General features: G+C 43.6%; 1 protein-coding gene across 14 annotated transcripts in view; it reads right to left on the bottom strand.

The window, feature by feature from the left end:
• RASAL2 (RAS protein activator like 2) overlaps window positions 1-16,970 on the bottom strand; it is a 313,872-nt gene that overhangs the window by 118,336 nt on the left and 178,566 nt on the right. For all 14 annotated transcript variants that reach the window (XM_039484239.1, XM_039484235.1, XM_039484236.1 and 11 more), the window contains one exon: window positions 4,411-4,537. In XM_039484239.1, coding sequence (XP_039340173.1) covers window positions 4,411-4,537 — 127 coding nt within the window. The remainder of the gene's footprint in view (window positions 1-4,410; window positions 4,538-16,970) is intronic.

The following is a 16,970-nucleotide window of genomic DNA, read 5'->3' as shown; positions in this document are numbered from 1 at the left end:
CCAATCCATTGATTATTGTTTATTTTGAAGAGAACAAAAACAAGATGACCACCTTCTTATGTGTTATCTTTGTGCCTGCAACAGATCTGCCCTGGGCTTCAGTTTCTTATCTATAACATGGACAATATATAGTTACATACTTCATAGGATTGGTGTTAGGATGTTTCGACAGTGTTCTGATCACAGACAGCGGTATGAACCCTAAGAATCAGTATTATTACTAGTCATGAACTGAGCCCAAAGCATATGCATGGTCTCATCATATAGTAATATAGCATAATGTTTTGTCAATTGCTAAAGTCAATGAAAGGTTGGTTCAGTACAGTATCTGAATGTGTTCTATAAAGGCATAACTGTAGCACTGCAGTTAACTGATTACATAATGATTCTCATTTCTTATAGTCAAGCATGTACAGTAACCTTACTTATAGGAAAAAAAGCAAATACCATTGCCATCCATTAACCTTCATAATAGATCCAGCTGTAAAACAGATCCAGCTCATCTCTGGATAGTAACTTCAGACACTCTCATAAGCTATAATGTCTGCTGTTCCCATGTCAAGCACATACTTCCTTAGGACAAGCTAGATACTCTTATCTGTCCCGCACAGCAATTTCATTGCTGGATAGTTTATCTGCCGCATTGTGCTTTACAGCTTTTCATGTCGATTCAAAGACTATTTCGGTCCAGGTGTTATCTGTACTGCTGGTGGTACACTCTGCCCACTGCCATCTGTTTCCTTTTCTTTACAATCATTCCCAGTGCTTTACTTCATTGGTTTGCCCTCTAGCTCACTGTCTTGTTCATAAAAATATACTTCTCACCGTTCTCTCTACACCACCCCAGCTTATTCAATCAGCAGATATTTTGTGATGACTGATTAACCATGTATCTAGTCAGCGTGTGAAAAGTAAACAAAAGGAACCTGATCTACTGCAGAGCGATCAGACATTAAAACAGGGGTAGGCAACCTATTGCACGTGTGCCGAAGGCGGCACGCGAGCTGATTTTCAGTGGCACTCACACTGCCTGGGTCCTGGCCACTGGGCCGGGGGGGGGGGGGGGGGGGGAAGGGCACTGCATTGTAATTTAATTTTAAATGAAGCTTCTTAAACATTTTAAAAACCTTATTTACTTTACATACAACAATAGTTTAGTTATATATTATAGACTTATAGAAAGAGACCTTCTAAAACGTTAAAATGTATTGCTGGCATGCGGAACCTTAAATCAGAGTGAATAAATGAAGACTTGGCACAGCACTTCTGAAAGGTTGCCAACCCCTGCATTAAAACCTTCCTACTCATCCATCATCTCTCCCCTTCATTCATGATCTTGTTCTCTGTCTTTCCTCCTCCCCGCACCACTCTGTGTGCCCACACCTCTTCAGCTATTAAATTAGGTGACCTATATGGTACAGCAACATTTTCATATAGTTGTACACAAAATATGTAAAAAATTGTTTGACTATGGGTTATTGTGTACTTTTAATGGATTCTTGTCTGGCATAAGATGCTACATATGCATCTAAGGTTGTAGAGAAAAATATATTTTCCCCATACGAGGAAAGATTAAAGAGGCTAGGGGTATGGCTACACTTGCGAGTTGCAGCGCTGGTGGAGGCTTTCCAGCGCTGCAATTAGTAAGTGTCCACACCTGCAGGGCACATCCAGCGCTGCAACTCCCTGGCTGCAGCGCTGGCCGTACACCTGGCTCAGCATGGGGAATAAAGATTGCAGCGCTGGTGCTGCAGCACTGGTCATCAAGTGTGGCCACACACCAGCGCTGTTATTGGCCTCCAGGGTATTAGCAGATATCCCAGAATGCTTTTATAAATTACTCTCTTTGTTTTGTTACGCAGCCTCTCTTTGTTTTGTTGTTAACTCGGAGCGTTGATCCCGGAGCTGCTTATCTACAAACACAGCTCCTGTTTGCTGCGATCAATCTGTGAACAATCAAATGAGATAATGAGGCAGGCAGGGAGTGAGTGTTTGCTTGACAGAAACAGGGCAGAGGGGAGAGAGGGAGTCCGTTGGCTGCAGGCTGTTTGCAGTTAAGAGTTAAGGGTAAGGGATCGGGAACATGTTCTGATTTTTCAAGGCAGGAAGGTAACACACAGTGTTGGCTCCAAAAATCCACTCTCTCTCTCTCGCCCGCTCCCTGTCACACTACGCCCCACCTCACCCCCCTCTTTTGAAAAGCACGTTGCTGCCACTTGAATGCTGGGATAGCTGCCCATAATGCATCACTCCCAACAGCGCTGCAAATGCTGCAAATGTGGCCACACACCAGCGCTGGTAGCTGTGAGTGTGGCCACACACCAGCGCTGGCCCTGCACAGCTGGACGACCAGTGCTGCAACTACCAGCGCTGCAGATTTGTAAGTGTAGCCATACCCTAGGACTCTTCAGCTTGGAAAAGAGAAGACTAAGGGGGGATATGATAGAGGTATATAAAATCATGAGTGATGTTGAGAGAGTGGATAAGGAAAAGTTATTTACTTATTTCCATAATACAAGAACTAGGGGTCACCAAATGAAATTAATAGGCAGCAGGTTTAAAACAAATAAAAGGAAGTTCTTCTTCACGCAGCGCACAGTCAACTTGTGGAACTCCTTACCTGAGGAGGTTGTGAAGGCTAGGACTATAACAAATGTTTAAAAGGGGACTGGATAAATTCATGGTGGCTAAGTCCATAAATGGCTATTAGCCAGGATGGGTAAGAATGGTGTCCCTAGCCTCTGTTCATCAGAGGATGGAGATGGATGGCAGGAGAGAGATCACTTATGTTCTTATATTCGATTTTTGAGTATGTGATCACAGAATTACAATCTGTATTGTAAACACATGCACACAAAGAAGCAGAGTTATATTTGCATTAGCAATCTTAACTTTGGCATTCCCAGACTTTCAGGTGCTTAATGGTCAGGTATAACTTTCTTTAAACTTTAATTAATTATTATTATTATTATAATAATAAAAGAAAAAAGACTAGGCGTTTCATTCCTGAAGACTTCTAAGCTCTTCTGGTTTGCAACAAATTGTGTGTAAATTCCATTATCTGGAAACAAGTATCTAGAAACCACATTTATATTATTCCTGTTCCTACACACTAGCATTTTCCCTTTTAAGTTTCTAAATTGCATTTATCTTCCCAAACCCCTAATGCAAGACCAAGAAAAAGCTCAAACTCCCTTCCACCAGGAAATTTGTTTTCAGGAAGAAAATGTGAGGTAGAGTGCTTCACAAATACAGCCTTAACTGCTACTGAAACTCCTATTTAGCAATCTACAATAGATTGCGATACTGCCTCTATACTCAGGAAAAAAATATCTGTTTAGAGCATTTTATTGTCCATGTAATTATGGACTAATTTTTTTTTTTAAAAAGCAGACACACCTGCAAGATTAAAAACCCTCTCATGTACTCTTCATATTTACATGAAGTCACTATCCTACTTAGTTTGCCACTTAGAGATGTACCTGCAGCCTCTTCTTGCAGCTCACTCTCTTCTAGGATTGCAACTTTACAGCTGAGCAAAAGCAGAATTGTTCCTAGCCCCAGCAGCAAGTGACAGCCTATTGCCAAGACATGCTTTTTCACTAGTTGCAGATGGAAACAAGAATTCACTTTGTACTATTGCTGCTTCCTTCCACTATCCCTCACTGCTCAGAGACCTCCCCGGCTGACTGAAGAGGACAGAGAGAACATGGGGTACTGGGCCAAAATGTGGCCTTGTGGAAACCCTATTATCACAACTGCTCTTCTATTTTTCAGTTTTCCTTAATGCCCTCCAGTTCTGTGTCCTTTGATTCATTTTTCAAAAAGTATGATTATAACCTACACTGGCACAGCCCCTTGCTCACAACTTGTTGGTTTATTTGGGAAGACACTTTCAAATGGACAGTATTTCTGATAGTGTGTAATCAGGTGTGGAGATTAGGTGTAGCCCAGTAATGGCTAAAATACAAAGCCAAAAAACTTCTAAAATGCTTAAATAAGGTAAATCACAACCAAGTAACAGCTCAACCAAACAGCCAGGAGGAGCCACTTAAAACGGTCTGTAAAGCATGCAGCACTATTGACCTGGGCTCACAGATTCAGTTATAAATCCCAGAGTATCCTCACAAATGCAGTTATAAGCCTGCGTGCCATGCAGTATTCCCTCCCAGGACTCAACAATAACCTCTCTAATGTTCAGATAAATCCTAACACACTGAAGTCACTTTGTTGTCAGGCAATTATAAACAACGGCCACTCTCCTATGACCTCTGCTAACATTTAGCTAAAATGCTATTGATTTGAGCAAACTGACGACAGCAATGCTTTAGCTCAATTTCTTTAACTCAGAGAAATAATACATCTATACATTAAAATTAGTACATTGCTTTTCTAATTTTTGTAACTTACCAAGCTTAGTGGCTCCCTCTGGTGGATATTCAGGAAACTGACCCTCAGATGGGACGCTTACTGTACGTCGCAGGCACCGCCCTTTGGTAGATTCTGCCTCCTGCTCCTGTACCCCCTCCACAGGCATCTACAGAAAAAGATACCAACATCTTTAATTTGTCATTATATATTTATTTTAATACTCAGTCTCAATGAGATTTGTTTAATTTTTCACTGATCTGGTAATAATATTCAGACAGGATGCAGCAGATCCAACTTTACCACAAAATTCTGGAGAGGTTACAATCCAGAAAAGGGGAAGTGAGGTTATTATAAAAGAAGTGAGCTACCAGGAAATGCAACTATGCAAAGAGACTTGTGTATACCACACAGAGGTACACGTGTCTGTGCCAAAAAGACACCAAGCAACAAAAACAAACAACATATACAATTACAAGGTAAATCTTGTACCTGGAAATGGCTTTCCCCATGACTGAGGACCAAGAGGCATTGGTCTGAAGTGCTACTCATTTCCATACTGTTAAAATCAGGCAGAATTTACTAATCAGATTACAAGGCTTCTTAAACCCAAGGCCTCAAGACTCTAAAAAAGCATGAAGTGATTACTGCCAACAAAGAGACACAGTCATTATAATCAACTATAACAGAGGACTGGAATCAAGATACTTGGATAGATGGACCACTGTTCTGATCAGTATGGCATACAAAAGGACAGAGGAACTTTTGAATGAAGGTTGTTACTGACGAGAAGGAGATGGAAGATGCCTGAAATATTTTATGAATATTATATATACATCTATGTGTTTGATTGTTATAGCATTTGCTATATGATTAGTAAGGGTTAATGCAGGCTTATTCAGATTTATTAATTGCTAAAGGTTACACATCGGTTAGCATACACACAGATAAGAGAGTGTGGAGAAACGTCTGATAGCCACCCATTTACCAATAATTAATGGACAACACAGAATCAACTGCTTGGAACTCTCTCTCCCCCTAACCGCGTAAATTGGTTTGGCCAAGTTCAATAGAGGCAGGAAGACAAAGAGATTTGGGACTGATGAAAGGTCTACCCCTGAAGACAGGGAGAGAGACTCAGGGACAGTGGGGAAGCAGACTGAACCTCAGTTCCCAGACGTGGAGGTGTCTGGATAAGCCAGATCTACCTAAGCTTTAGGTCAGGCCAATAAGAGATGTGTGCACAGAGTGTTGCATTACTAACCCTTTGCTTTTGTTATGCTCTGTTCTGGCTATTGAGACTGAATACTTTGTTTTGAAAAGGTCACAGGTCCTGAAGAGAAAACTGGCAGGGCTCTAACCCAGTCGGGTCTGCTGAGGAAGTCAGTCAGTTCACAGGGTGCTACACCCTACGACCCAGTCTGAGAGTCAGGGAGGAATGCCACAATTTTTCCAAAGAGAAGAAGGCAAGAGGCCTATCACCTGCAGGGTTGCACTCAGAGATACCGAGAGGCTGAAAATGCAGCTATCCCTGAACCATGAAAATTGGTTCCCCTTGTTGTACTACCCCCCTACGATAGGCAGACTGCTACCAATGTCTGCATTTTCAGTTGCTTACATATTGCCATTATAGCTCACTATTTTCAGTTATTTAGGTATTTCCTTAAGTTTCACCGACTGGGCTGAAATTTTCTGTATCTAGTTTCTCCATAAGTTTGAAAAATACTTTTGAGCTGTAATAGACTATAAGGAGAGTGAACAAAATTGTTCCTCAACAAAAATTCTTGCAACCTTTTTTGAATAGCTCTGCATATTAAATGACTGTAGGTAGAAAACTGATGTTTTTAGCAGGACAATAGCCCTTTGTCAGTGGTTACTAAGTGCTCTAGTGAAAATTGGCTGAGATTTGACAGAATTAGAAAACACTGAAAAAATGCAAACTTCAGACATGCACAGCAATTATTTTAAACAATATTTTTTAAACAATTACTCTAAAGGAGACCTGGCCTCACGGGAAACTGCACTGGCAGCGTACTACCAATCTGGAACTATGCAGTTTTTTCCCCTTTCCAAATTACTTATTCTATAAATTTTCTATTAAAAATTAACTATGAGACATTAATTCTGCACAGATAAGCACTCAAAAGTCAAGAAATGTAACTTATTCTACCTTGTGCATATGGCACTGAGATACAGTCTTTAATTGCATGATCACATAATATTTCACATTACACACAGGACCATGTTCTTTATATGGTTGTAGGAAAAAATTGCATCCTATAATTTGTGGAGTGAAAAACTCAGCCTCGCTGTGCACCTTATACATAAATGTCTTCTATTGTTCCTGTCTGGCATAACACAAAGTAACAGTAATAGCAAAATATATTAGTTATTTGTATCAAAGGCATATACAATATGAATAATATATTGTATTATTTGATACATGTATGTGATCATCTAGTTATAGACTGTGTACCTTAAGGGCTCATGCAATCTTAGCGCTGGCATTTCCTGACTTTTGAGTACTTACCCGTGTAATATTAACATTTCTCTTAAGGTCTTTTTTTTAAATATAATTTGATACTATGCTTGTCTGTTGCCTCCTTCAAGCATTGCTCATTTTTTCAAAATAAATGTCTCAATTCCCTCATGAATATTCTATTTGAAACTTTATAGTTTGATGGTGGATTTTTTACTCAGATGATTTAATGAATGAGGTCTATTTGACAGAGTATTAGTAAACTAAGTGGACATTAATATTTTTGGTTTGTGTTACACTCATTCAAACAAGATCAAATATTAGATCTGCAGTTTTCATTTGCAGACACCATTTAGGCATATTTCCCACTGAATGCTTTTTCATTTATTTTATCAGTCTTTATCTCTGCATTTTCTTTTAGATTGCTCTTGTTGAATGCTACATGTAATATCTTCATACTATCCTGTGCCCTACTCCACTTAACCTCACCCACAAAATCTCAAGGTGCTGATTTGTGACAACTACCCTTTTAGCAGACATGCATCACCACTCTAGTTCTAATTCTGTAGTGAATGCATTTCCTTTCCTTGTGAGCTTCCCTAAGACTAGATTGCTAATTAGCCCACAAAAGGATATAGTCCCTTCTCTCTAAATACAGCTTCTCTACACCTTTGTCTATTCTTCTCGCATCAGACTCTGCCACCTGGTAACTATTTTCACTTTTACATGACTAACCCTACTAGACCTCAGATCCATCAGTTGAAGCTGGTATGCCTGCATCCATTCTGCTAGCCAGGCAAAGGCAGACAATGGGATAATAGGTTTCCCGCTTCTCAGAGGCCGACCTTCCAACAAGGTTTCTAATCTATATTCTTTGTTAGTAGCAGGTCCAAGTTTCTGCAGCTATGCCTAAGCTTAGTTTTCAGCTGTGTCATCAATTCACTGTGTCCTAGAGGGGATTATGGCCAGTGGAAGGAGCTATTACTTAGAAAAAAACAAAAAGGGCAGAAAAGTATCTGTGCAGAAATGCATGAGTGAAATTTACCTGGCTCATTAGTCCATGTTTGGTGCTGATACCAGACAGGTATAATAATATGTAATGAGTATCTTATCCAGTGAATCTTGTGATTTTTCATAGAGTTTATTCAATAGTTTCTTACAGCATTTTACCTGCTCTGCATCATGTTGAATATATTATTCAACAAGTACCAGTGAAATCCATCAAATAAGACCATTTTCCCCCAGATATTTGAGACCCAACAGTTGCCTAAAACTTGATTAGGGCTCTTTAACTAGTGGCAAGGTTCACAACTCTGATTGCCTTCCACACACATGAAATCCTAACTTGGGTACTGTAATTAATACAAGTATCAAATATGCCTTGAAGATCTATGAACAGCTACAATCCTCTCTCTGCCCTTTAAACTCTCTGCAGCAAGTAAGATTGACATTGATCACACCATGTATATTCAAAATCTTTAGCTTCCTCTCGGGGAGGATGAGAATCAACATACCCATCTCAACATGTGAGAAATCTTGTCTGGAAGCATCAATTAAACTGAAGTTGAAGTATACTATTTCCAGGAAAGTGTACTTGAGAAGAATCTTATCACTATTGTTAGTCCCTCTAACCAGAGACTCCCATAATTTACATGAGGATGAAACGTCCATCTTTCTTGGGGCTTGGCTACACTTACGGTTTGCAGCGCTGGTAGTTTGCAGCGCTGGTCATCCAGCTGTGTAGGAGCAGCACTGGTGTGTGGCCACACTCACAGCTACCAGCGCTGGTGTGTGGCCACATTTGCAGCGCTGTTGGGAGTGCTGCATTATGGGCAGCACTCCCAACAGCAACAACGTGCTTTTCAAAAAGAGGGGGGTGGAGGGTGGTGTACTGTGACAGGGAGCGGGGAAGAGAGAGAGAGTGGATTTTTGGAGCCAACACTGTGTGTTAGTTTCCTGGATTGAAAAATCACAAAATGTTCGCGAGCCCTTAGTCTTAACTCTTAATTGCAAACAGCCTGCCTCCAACACGGACTCCCCGCTGTTTCACTCACTCCCTGTGGTGTACTGTGACAGGGAGCGGGGAATAGAGAGAGTGTGGATTTTTGGAGCCAACAGTTTAGCTTCCTGGATTGAAAAATCACAAAATGTTCGGGAACCCTTGGTCTTAATTGCAAACAGCCTGCCTCCAACGCTGTTTCTCTGTCAAGCAAACATTCACTCCCTGCCTCTCATTTGATCGTTCACAGCCAGGTACAGATAGCTCCTGTTTGCTGTGATCAGTGTTTGTTTTTTAGATAAGCAGTTCAACGGCCCGATCGGAGTTCACAACAAAACAAAGAGAGGCTGCATAACAAAACAAAGAGAGTAATTTAGTTAAAAGCTTTCTGGGATATCTCCTTATTCCCTGGAGGCCAATAAAAGCGCTGGTGTGTGTCCACACTTGATGAGCAGCGCTGGATCACCAGCACTGCAATTGCTACACCCCAACCTGGCCAGGTGTACAGCCAGCGCTGCAGCCAGGGAGTTGCAGCGCTGGATGTGCCTTGCAGGTGTAGACGGTTACTAATTGCAGCGCTGGAAAGCCTCTACCAGCACTTGCAAGTGTAGCCAAGCCCTCGGTCTAGTTACAGAGAATCCCTAGCCAAGACACAGACAAGAATAACTGCCCCTTTTTTCCCCTGTGCCAAGTGTTCTAATGTCTCCTATAGGTTAACCAAGGGCCAGAGAGGAGTAGAAAATGTAAGTTTAGACCAGTTAGAAATAGCTTGCTGGATGACCCAAAAAGCTGAATGTTCCAGAGGTCCAACTACCTGATACCCCAAGCAGCCAAATATATCTTTCACCTGAAATTAGAAACTGTACATTTGTCTGCCTAATGAATCAGATCTGTGTCTCTAAGTGAGCAATATGTCTTATTCCTGCAATGTAACATCTCAGCCTATGATATGCCCTAAAAGATGTGAAAGGAGATATAGTAAATATAATCAGAGAATGTAGGGGATGTTTGCTTGTTCTCTCTAAATTACTGTTCCACTATAGAAGTGATAGGAATTTTAACACACCGGAAGCTAAAAGAATACTGAAAGATATAAGCACCTAACGTGGATATAAAACTTTAGAAAAATAGAAGAATTTACTTAAACATTGGGATATCTGAATTAATATTCTATGCTAAATTCTGAAATACAATTTTGGAAGTTAATCAAATATAAAAAGCCTCCGAAAAGTAAAGGATTGAAGACATTTCTTGTAGGCTGATGCCATCGACTGGATATGAATGGAAGAAGCAGAGGAGCTGAAAGCTGAGTGCCCAGCTGACCACTGCCCAATAGGAAGAGGAGGTTACTTACCTGTAACTGGAGGTTCTTTGAGATGTGTGGTCCCTATCTGTGGGACCTTCATATATATGATTTTTTTATCATATTTACTAATAATAATCAATTATCAATTCTTTACCTCTAATACACTTCTTATATTTCCAGTACTTCTCTATGACGTAAGGATGCAAGTACACTATACATATATAAAAAACCTGCAGCAGCGAGTCTCAGAGCCCAGGTGAGCTGAGTTGGGGTTGTGCTCCGGGGCTAAAAATATCAATGTAGGCATTCCTGCTCGGGCTGGAACTCAGACAAGAATGTCTACACAGCTACTTGTAGCCTCCTAGTGTGAGCCTGAGTCCATTGACCTGCGCTCTGAGATTCACTGCTGCAGGTTTTTTTTTTATATAGGCAGCATAGACATACGCTAAGAGCATTGCCCTTCTCCAGTGGACTTGGAAACAATATTAAGCTGAGGCCACAGTGCAGACCCCAGAGTCTGCTAAACGTCTGTAACCAAACTGGCTTAAGAGACAAATGATAAGCAATTACTTTTAATATTCTTGTTTTTATCATGCCAAATCATTCAAATATCAAGGACCACACTCTTAAAAGTTCCTTCAAAACAGTTGCATCCTTACTTCATAGAGAAGTACTAGAAATATAAGAAGTGTATTAGAGGTAAAGAATTGATAATTGATTATTATTAGTAAATATAATAAAAAAATCTTTGTGGTTTGTATTGTTCCCTGGTATAGTTGCTGGGTTCCCAACACTGGTCTATGTTAATTTCTTACAAGACTGCATGTATATTTTGTGTTCAGTACATGCCTAGAATATTTGTTGTGTCCACACTGACTGATTAATTGTATACTTATGATTGATTGTATACATATGTGGTTCTGGATGCATTAATAAACTGTTGCTTGGTTAACAGGGACGGCTCCAGGCACCAGCACGCCAAGCGCGTGCTTGGGGCAGCAAGCTGCGGGGGGCGCTCTGTTGGTCGCTGCGAGGGTGGCAGGCAGGCTGCCTTCGGGGGCATGCCTGCGGAGAGTCCGCTGGTCCCGCGGCTTTGGCGGACCTCCCTCAGGCGTGCTGCCGAATCCGCAGGACTGGGGACCTCCTGCAAGCAAACTGCCAAAGGCAGCCTGCCTGCCATGCTTTGGGCGGCAAAATACCTAGAGCCGCCCCTGTTGGTTAAGAATAACCAAGTGTCCTGACCTGAGAAACACTGTCCAAGTTAAATGTAGGCCTGGAAAGAACCAAGTGCTAAAATTAGTCAACTAATGCTCCTTGGACTTAGCAAACAAAGGGTTATTATAGTTAGACTCCACGCAATACTGGCTGTAATACTTATAATTGGCAAATCTAATTTGCTAGATTTCAGCTTTAAAATCTAACTAGCACCTTGGCGAATTTATAAAACTGACCCCTATTCACGCTTACTCTGCTTCTTCAGATTACCAGAAAGTAGCATCTATCTTGGATTCAAAGAACCCACAGACCTCATCCAGACTTTCTAACCCTTAAGAACAGGGTTTTTTATTCTCCCCTCCCTTTTGTTCAGTTTTTAGCATTGTAAAGACTATTTAAAAAAAATAAAAAAAGAAGCCTCTCATGGTTTTGACCAAAAACATATAGTAACTCCTTGCTTACCGTTGTAGTTATGTTCCTGAAAAATGCTACTTTAAGCAAAACGATGTTAAGCGAATCCAATTTCCCTATAAGAATTAATGTAAATGGGGGGGGGGTTAAGGTTCCAAAGAATTTTTTTTTGCTACACACACACACACTATATATATATATAATGTGTGTACACACACACTATATATATATATATAATGTGTGTACACACACACTATATATATATATAATGTGTGTACACACACACTATATATATATATAATGTGTGTACACACACACTATATATATATATAATGTGTGTACACACACACTATATATATATATAATGTGTGTACACACACACACACACACACACAGAGTTTAATACTGTACACAGCAATGATGATTATGAAGCTTGGTTGAAGTGGTGGAGTAGGAGGGTGGAACAGGATGGGATATTTCCCAGGGAATGCCTTCCTGCTTAATGATTAATTAGCACTCGGCTGAGCCCTTAAGGGTTAACATATTGTTGTTAATGTAGCCTCACACTCTACAAGGCAGCACAAATGGAGGGAGGATACACAGCATGGCAGAGAGACACACACACTGTGTGTGTGTGTCTGTGTGAGTGAGAGTGTGTGAGAGAGAGACATCATGTGTGAGACAGAGAGCTGTGCATTGTCCCTTTAAGAACACTGACACCACTCTAAGTACACTGCCTTTTTAAGTAGATCAGCAAGTTGAGATAGCAGCTGCTGCCAGCAAGCTCCCTCTGTCCTGAGCCCCGTTGTGTCCCCCCCTTGCTCTGTGGAGATGGGGTACAGGAGCGAGGGGAGGGGGACACCCTGACATTAGCACCCCTCTCCTCCCTCCCCTTTGCACAGGGAGCAGGAGGCTCCCGGGAGCAGCTCCAAGGCAGAAGGCAGGAGCAGCACATGGCAGTGGGGGGACGGGGGGGGACAGCTGAACTGCTCGGCAATTGGTAGCCTGCTGGGCGGCTGCCGCACAGGAAACTTAGGGGAGCTGATGTGGGGCTTCCAGTCCACCCTGGTTCCAAGCCCTCACCAGCTAGCTCCAACTTTAAACAAGCATGTTCCCTAATTGATCAGCAACGTAACAATGAAACAATGTTAACTGGGACAATTTTAAGTGAGGAGTCACTGTACATAAAGAAGGAACTAAATGAAATATCACAGTTCAGACCAAAATTAACCACACTTATTTTAGTTACACACACACACACACACACACACACACAAGTCATTTAAAAAGCAACACATTGATACAAAGGTATAGGGGTTCAAGAATGCCAACCTCTTTCATTCTCTACTTGTTATGTAATGTTTACATAGCACCACAAACTCAAATTTACACAGCCCTTTATAGCAATACAGGCAACGCTGTCCCTGCCCTAAAGAGATTATAGTCTAAACAGACAAAAGTAAGGAATTATGAAAAGCGATGAAGAAAGGGCAAGAGAAGAAATAATTCTGACAAATAAAAGAGTATGAAGATGATATTCCAGGATTTATTTTTAAGTTGTGAATAAGGTAGCGCTAAAGAGGATGAGATAGCACTGGTGAGAAGGTCAGCAGTTGAAAGTTAGCAGACTTGCATACTAACTGTAAATTAACTCTCCTGGGACTAGCACATGTACTCTTGGTCAGGACCATTTGGAAAGCAATGTCCGCCAGGGCACCAGATATGCTTCTTTGCTAAACTGAACCTTTGAGTGGAAGGTTTTACAAAAGCAAAGGCGTTGACTCCAACCCATCTCATTGTCACTTAGTGTTTTTCTAAACTGGGTGTCGTACACCAGGGGTTCTCAAACTTCATTGCAACATGATGCCCTTCTGACAACAACAAAAAAAAAACCACATGACCCCGGGGGGGGGGGGGGGGAGTGGCAAGGAAATCAGGGATCCCTATTGTCATTTTAAACTAGCATTATTTACTAAGGGCACAGCTACACTTGCGAGTTAGAGCGCATTAAAGCAGCCCAGTGTGCTCTAACTCATGACTCGTCCACACTGGCAAGGCACGTAGAGTGCTCCTGGTACTCCACCTCAGAGAGTGGAATAACATTTGACGCGCCCCCACTGGAGTGCCGTGGCGCCAATGTGGACGCCCTGGTCTGTTAATGTGCTCTGATCGGCCTCCAGAAGTGTCCCACAATGCCTGTTCTAGCCACTCTGGTCATCAGTTTGAACTCTATTGCCCTGTCCTTAGGTGACCAAATGTCAGACCCGCCCTTTAAATTCCCTGGGAATTTTGAAAATCCCCTTCCTATTTGCTCAGCAAGGCATGTAGTGCTCTCAGCAAATCTTTCCAGGTGACCATGCCTCCACATGCCAGGCAATCCCCAGTATGGAGCAATGGCAAGGTGCTGGACCTCATCAGTGTTTGGGGGGAGCAGGGCCGGTGCAAGGATATTTTGTGCCTTAGGTGAAACTTCCACCTTGTGCCCCCCCCCATCCCTTCCTGAGCATCACTTATTATAAACTTTCAAAAAAGAATACTGCATAATATGGCATTGTTCATTAGAATTAATACAAGGGGGTCAGAGGAGATGATCACAACGGTCCCTTCTGGCCCAGGGGAACCTATGAGCAAGGAGGATGCTGAGAATGCCCCCAGCTCACAGGGTCTCTAAATGTTCCCAGACTCTGAGTACTTCACCCTCCAGGGGGGACCCAGGGGCAAGGAGGGCAGAGCCGGGCTCTCCCAGGGAGCAGGGGAGGATCTTCCTGGGGATCAGGGCCGGCTCCCCACATTGGCACAGTGCCACTGGGGAAGTCAGGGGTTGGAAGCAGCACCTGCACCAGCCCTTTCCCCTCCGTCGCGCTGCAGGGTTTAGTTTCACTTTCCCTCGCCCCAGGAGGTGGCTGCACCTGGCCCCAGGCACAGCGTATTGGAGGTCAAAGCTCACCTGAGCTCAGGACTGCGTCCTGCCTCCCACAATAGCTCCGTCCCTTGGCTGCACTGGTTGCCATGCCCAGCCAGCTGTCTCCTCCCTGCTCCGCCGCAGGCTCCCACTGACTGTCCTGTGCAGTGCCCCCTGATTTGTTATGGAGGCCTCGCTCCCTGCCCTGCCCCACTCAGCTGACTCCTGTGATGCTGGACACCGCTTTTTGGCGCCCCCAAATCTTGGTGCCCTAGGCAGCCGCCTAGTTTGCCTAGTGGTTACACCAGCCCTGGTGGGGGAGGAAGCTGTCCAGTCCCAGCTGCACTCCAGCCGTAGGAATTATGATACCTTCGGGCAGATATCAAAGGACATGATGGAAAGGGGCCATGACCGGGCTGCTCTGCAGTGCAGGGTTAAAGTGAAGGAGCTGCGGAGTGCCTACTGCAAAGCCCGCAAGGCAAACAGCCGCTCCGGTGCTGCCCCCGTGACCTGCCGTTTTTTTTTTTTTTAAACAAAGAGCTGGACATGATACTTGGGAGCGACCCCACCTCCACTCCAAGTACCACCATGGACATTTCAAAGCCAAGTCCAACAAGGCAAGAGGAGGAGGAGGAGGAGCGGCAAAGCAGGACTGAGGGTGCTGAGGAGGAGGAAGACACCCTGGCATCCTTAGATGCATGCAGCCAGGAGCTGTTCTCAAGCCAGGAGGATGGTAACCAGTCGTGGCAGCCGGTACTTGGGGAAGGACGAAGACCAGAGGAGGTTCCCAGTAAGCGGCTTTTGTTTTGGGAAGGAAGTTATTCGGTGCGGGCTCTTGGGGTTAGGAAGGCTAGTGCTGCATGTATGCCTAGATGCGGAATAGGGCACTGATGTGCTCTCTCACATCACGGTAATTGGCCCCAGTGATCTCTTCAAAGGTCTCATCCAGACCTTGATCAATGTGCTTGCGCAAGTTTCATGTGAGAGCCACCGTGGTCCTTGTCCCAGTCAGGCTAACATGTCCACGCCACTGTGCTGTGAGGGGCGGGGGGACCATTGCTGCACACAAGCAAGTTGCATATGGGCCAGGACGGAAGCCGCATTGTAGTAGAAGACCCTCCCTTGCTTCCCAGGTCACCCTCAGCAGCGAGATATCTTCCAGGACGAACTCCTGTGGAAAATGTGGGGACAGTGTTCAGTATAGGGGCCCCCTGCAGCTGTTGGCTCTCTGCCAGGCACAGAAACCCAGAGGACAGTACAGCCATCAAAGAATCAGTCCCCCATGACCCTGTGCTTACTCACCATTTTGGGGCTCCCGTGGGTTATGTGCACTCGCTTTGGGATGGGCAAATTATGCTATTGTGTACTATAGACTGTGCTTGTCCTCCTTAAGTATGGGGGAATCATTGCTCTGTCTAGTGTGAACAATGCTGCCTCTGTTAAGTGTTGCATTTTGCCTGTACAGATGCAACCTTGAGATCTCAGCCAGTCGTGTTATCACTGGCTGAGAGACTGCAAAGAATCAGGAAGAGGCCATGTAGAAGCAAACAGGACATGTTGCATGAAGTCATGCAGCACTCCCTTAATGAAAATCAAAAAGTGCAGGAGTGGTGGCAGAGTGAAAGGAGGGTCCGCCAACAGAATGCGGATCGCTGACACCAAAGCACAGAGCGGCTGATAAGCATCATGGAGCGCCAAGCGGACTCGATCCAGGCACTTGTAGCCATGCAGGTGGAGCACTACCACACCCGTGGTGCCCCTCTCCCCCCCGCAGCCCTTGTCTCAAAACTCTTTCCCTTGTGCCCCCATTTCACCTCCAACCCACTTTCCCCAACATCCGGGTTCTTATCGCCACCAGCTGCCTCCAACACCTGTAGCTTCACCACCCAGCCCTGAAAACTACTACCCTTACCCACTGCACTCAATCCCCATCACCATGCAGTATAGCCATCCTGAAGTGCAGCACTCATTGCACAGCACTCCGAACAGGAAGGCTGAATATGACAACAGGACATACGCAAATCTGTGATTGTACCGTTCCCTATCCCACCCCCTTGCCCTTTCTGTTTCCCAAGCAGTTGTGTTTCTTTTCAATAAATGGATTTTTTTTGCTTTGAAAACATTCTTTATTATTGCATAAAGTAAAAGATACCTTAGCCCAGGAAAGCAACAGGCACTGCAAGTCAGTGTATCATACCTAACACACACACATTACTACTCACATTGGAACCACTGCACTTCACTCCTGTGCAGGGCATCAGACATTACTGTTGGCTTTCAGCCTCAAATT

Source organism: Mauremys reevesii, linkage group 8 (genome assembly GCF_016161935.1).
Source record: "Mauremys reevesii isolate NIE-2019 linkage group 8, ASM1616193v1, whole genome shotgun sequence".
NCBI lineage: Eukaryota > Metazoa > Chordata > Testudines > Geoemydidae > Mauremys > Mauremys reevesii.
Note: the sequence above shows the minus strand (reverse complement) of the source record. Positions and strands in the feature narration are given on the sequence as shown.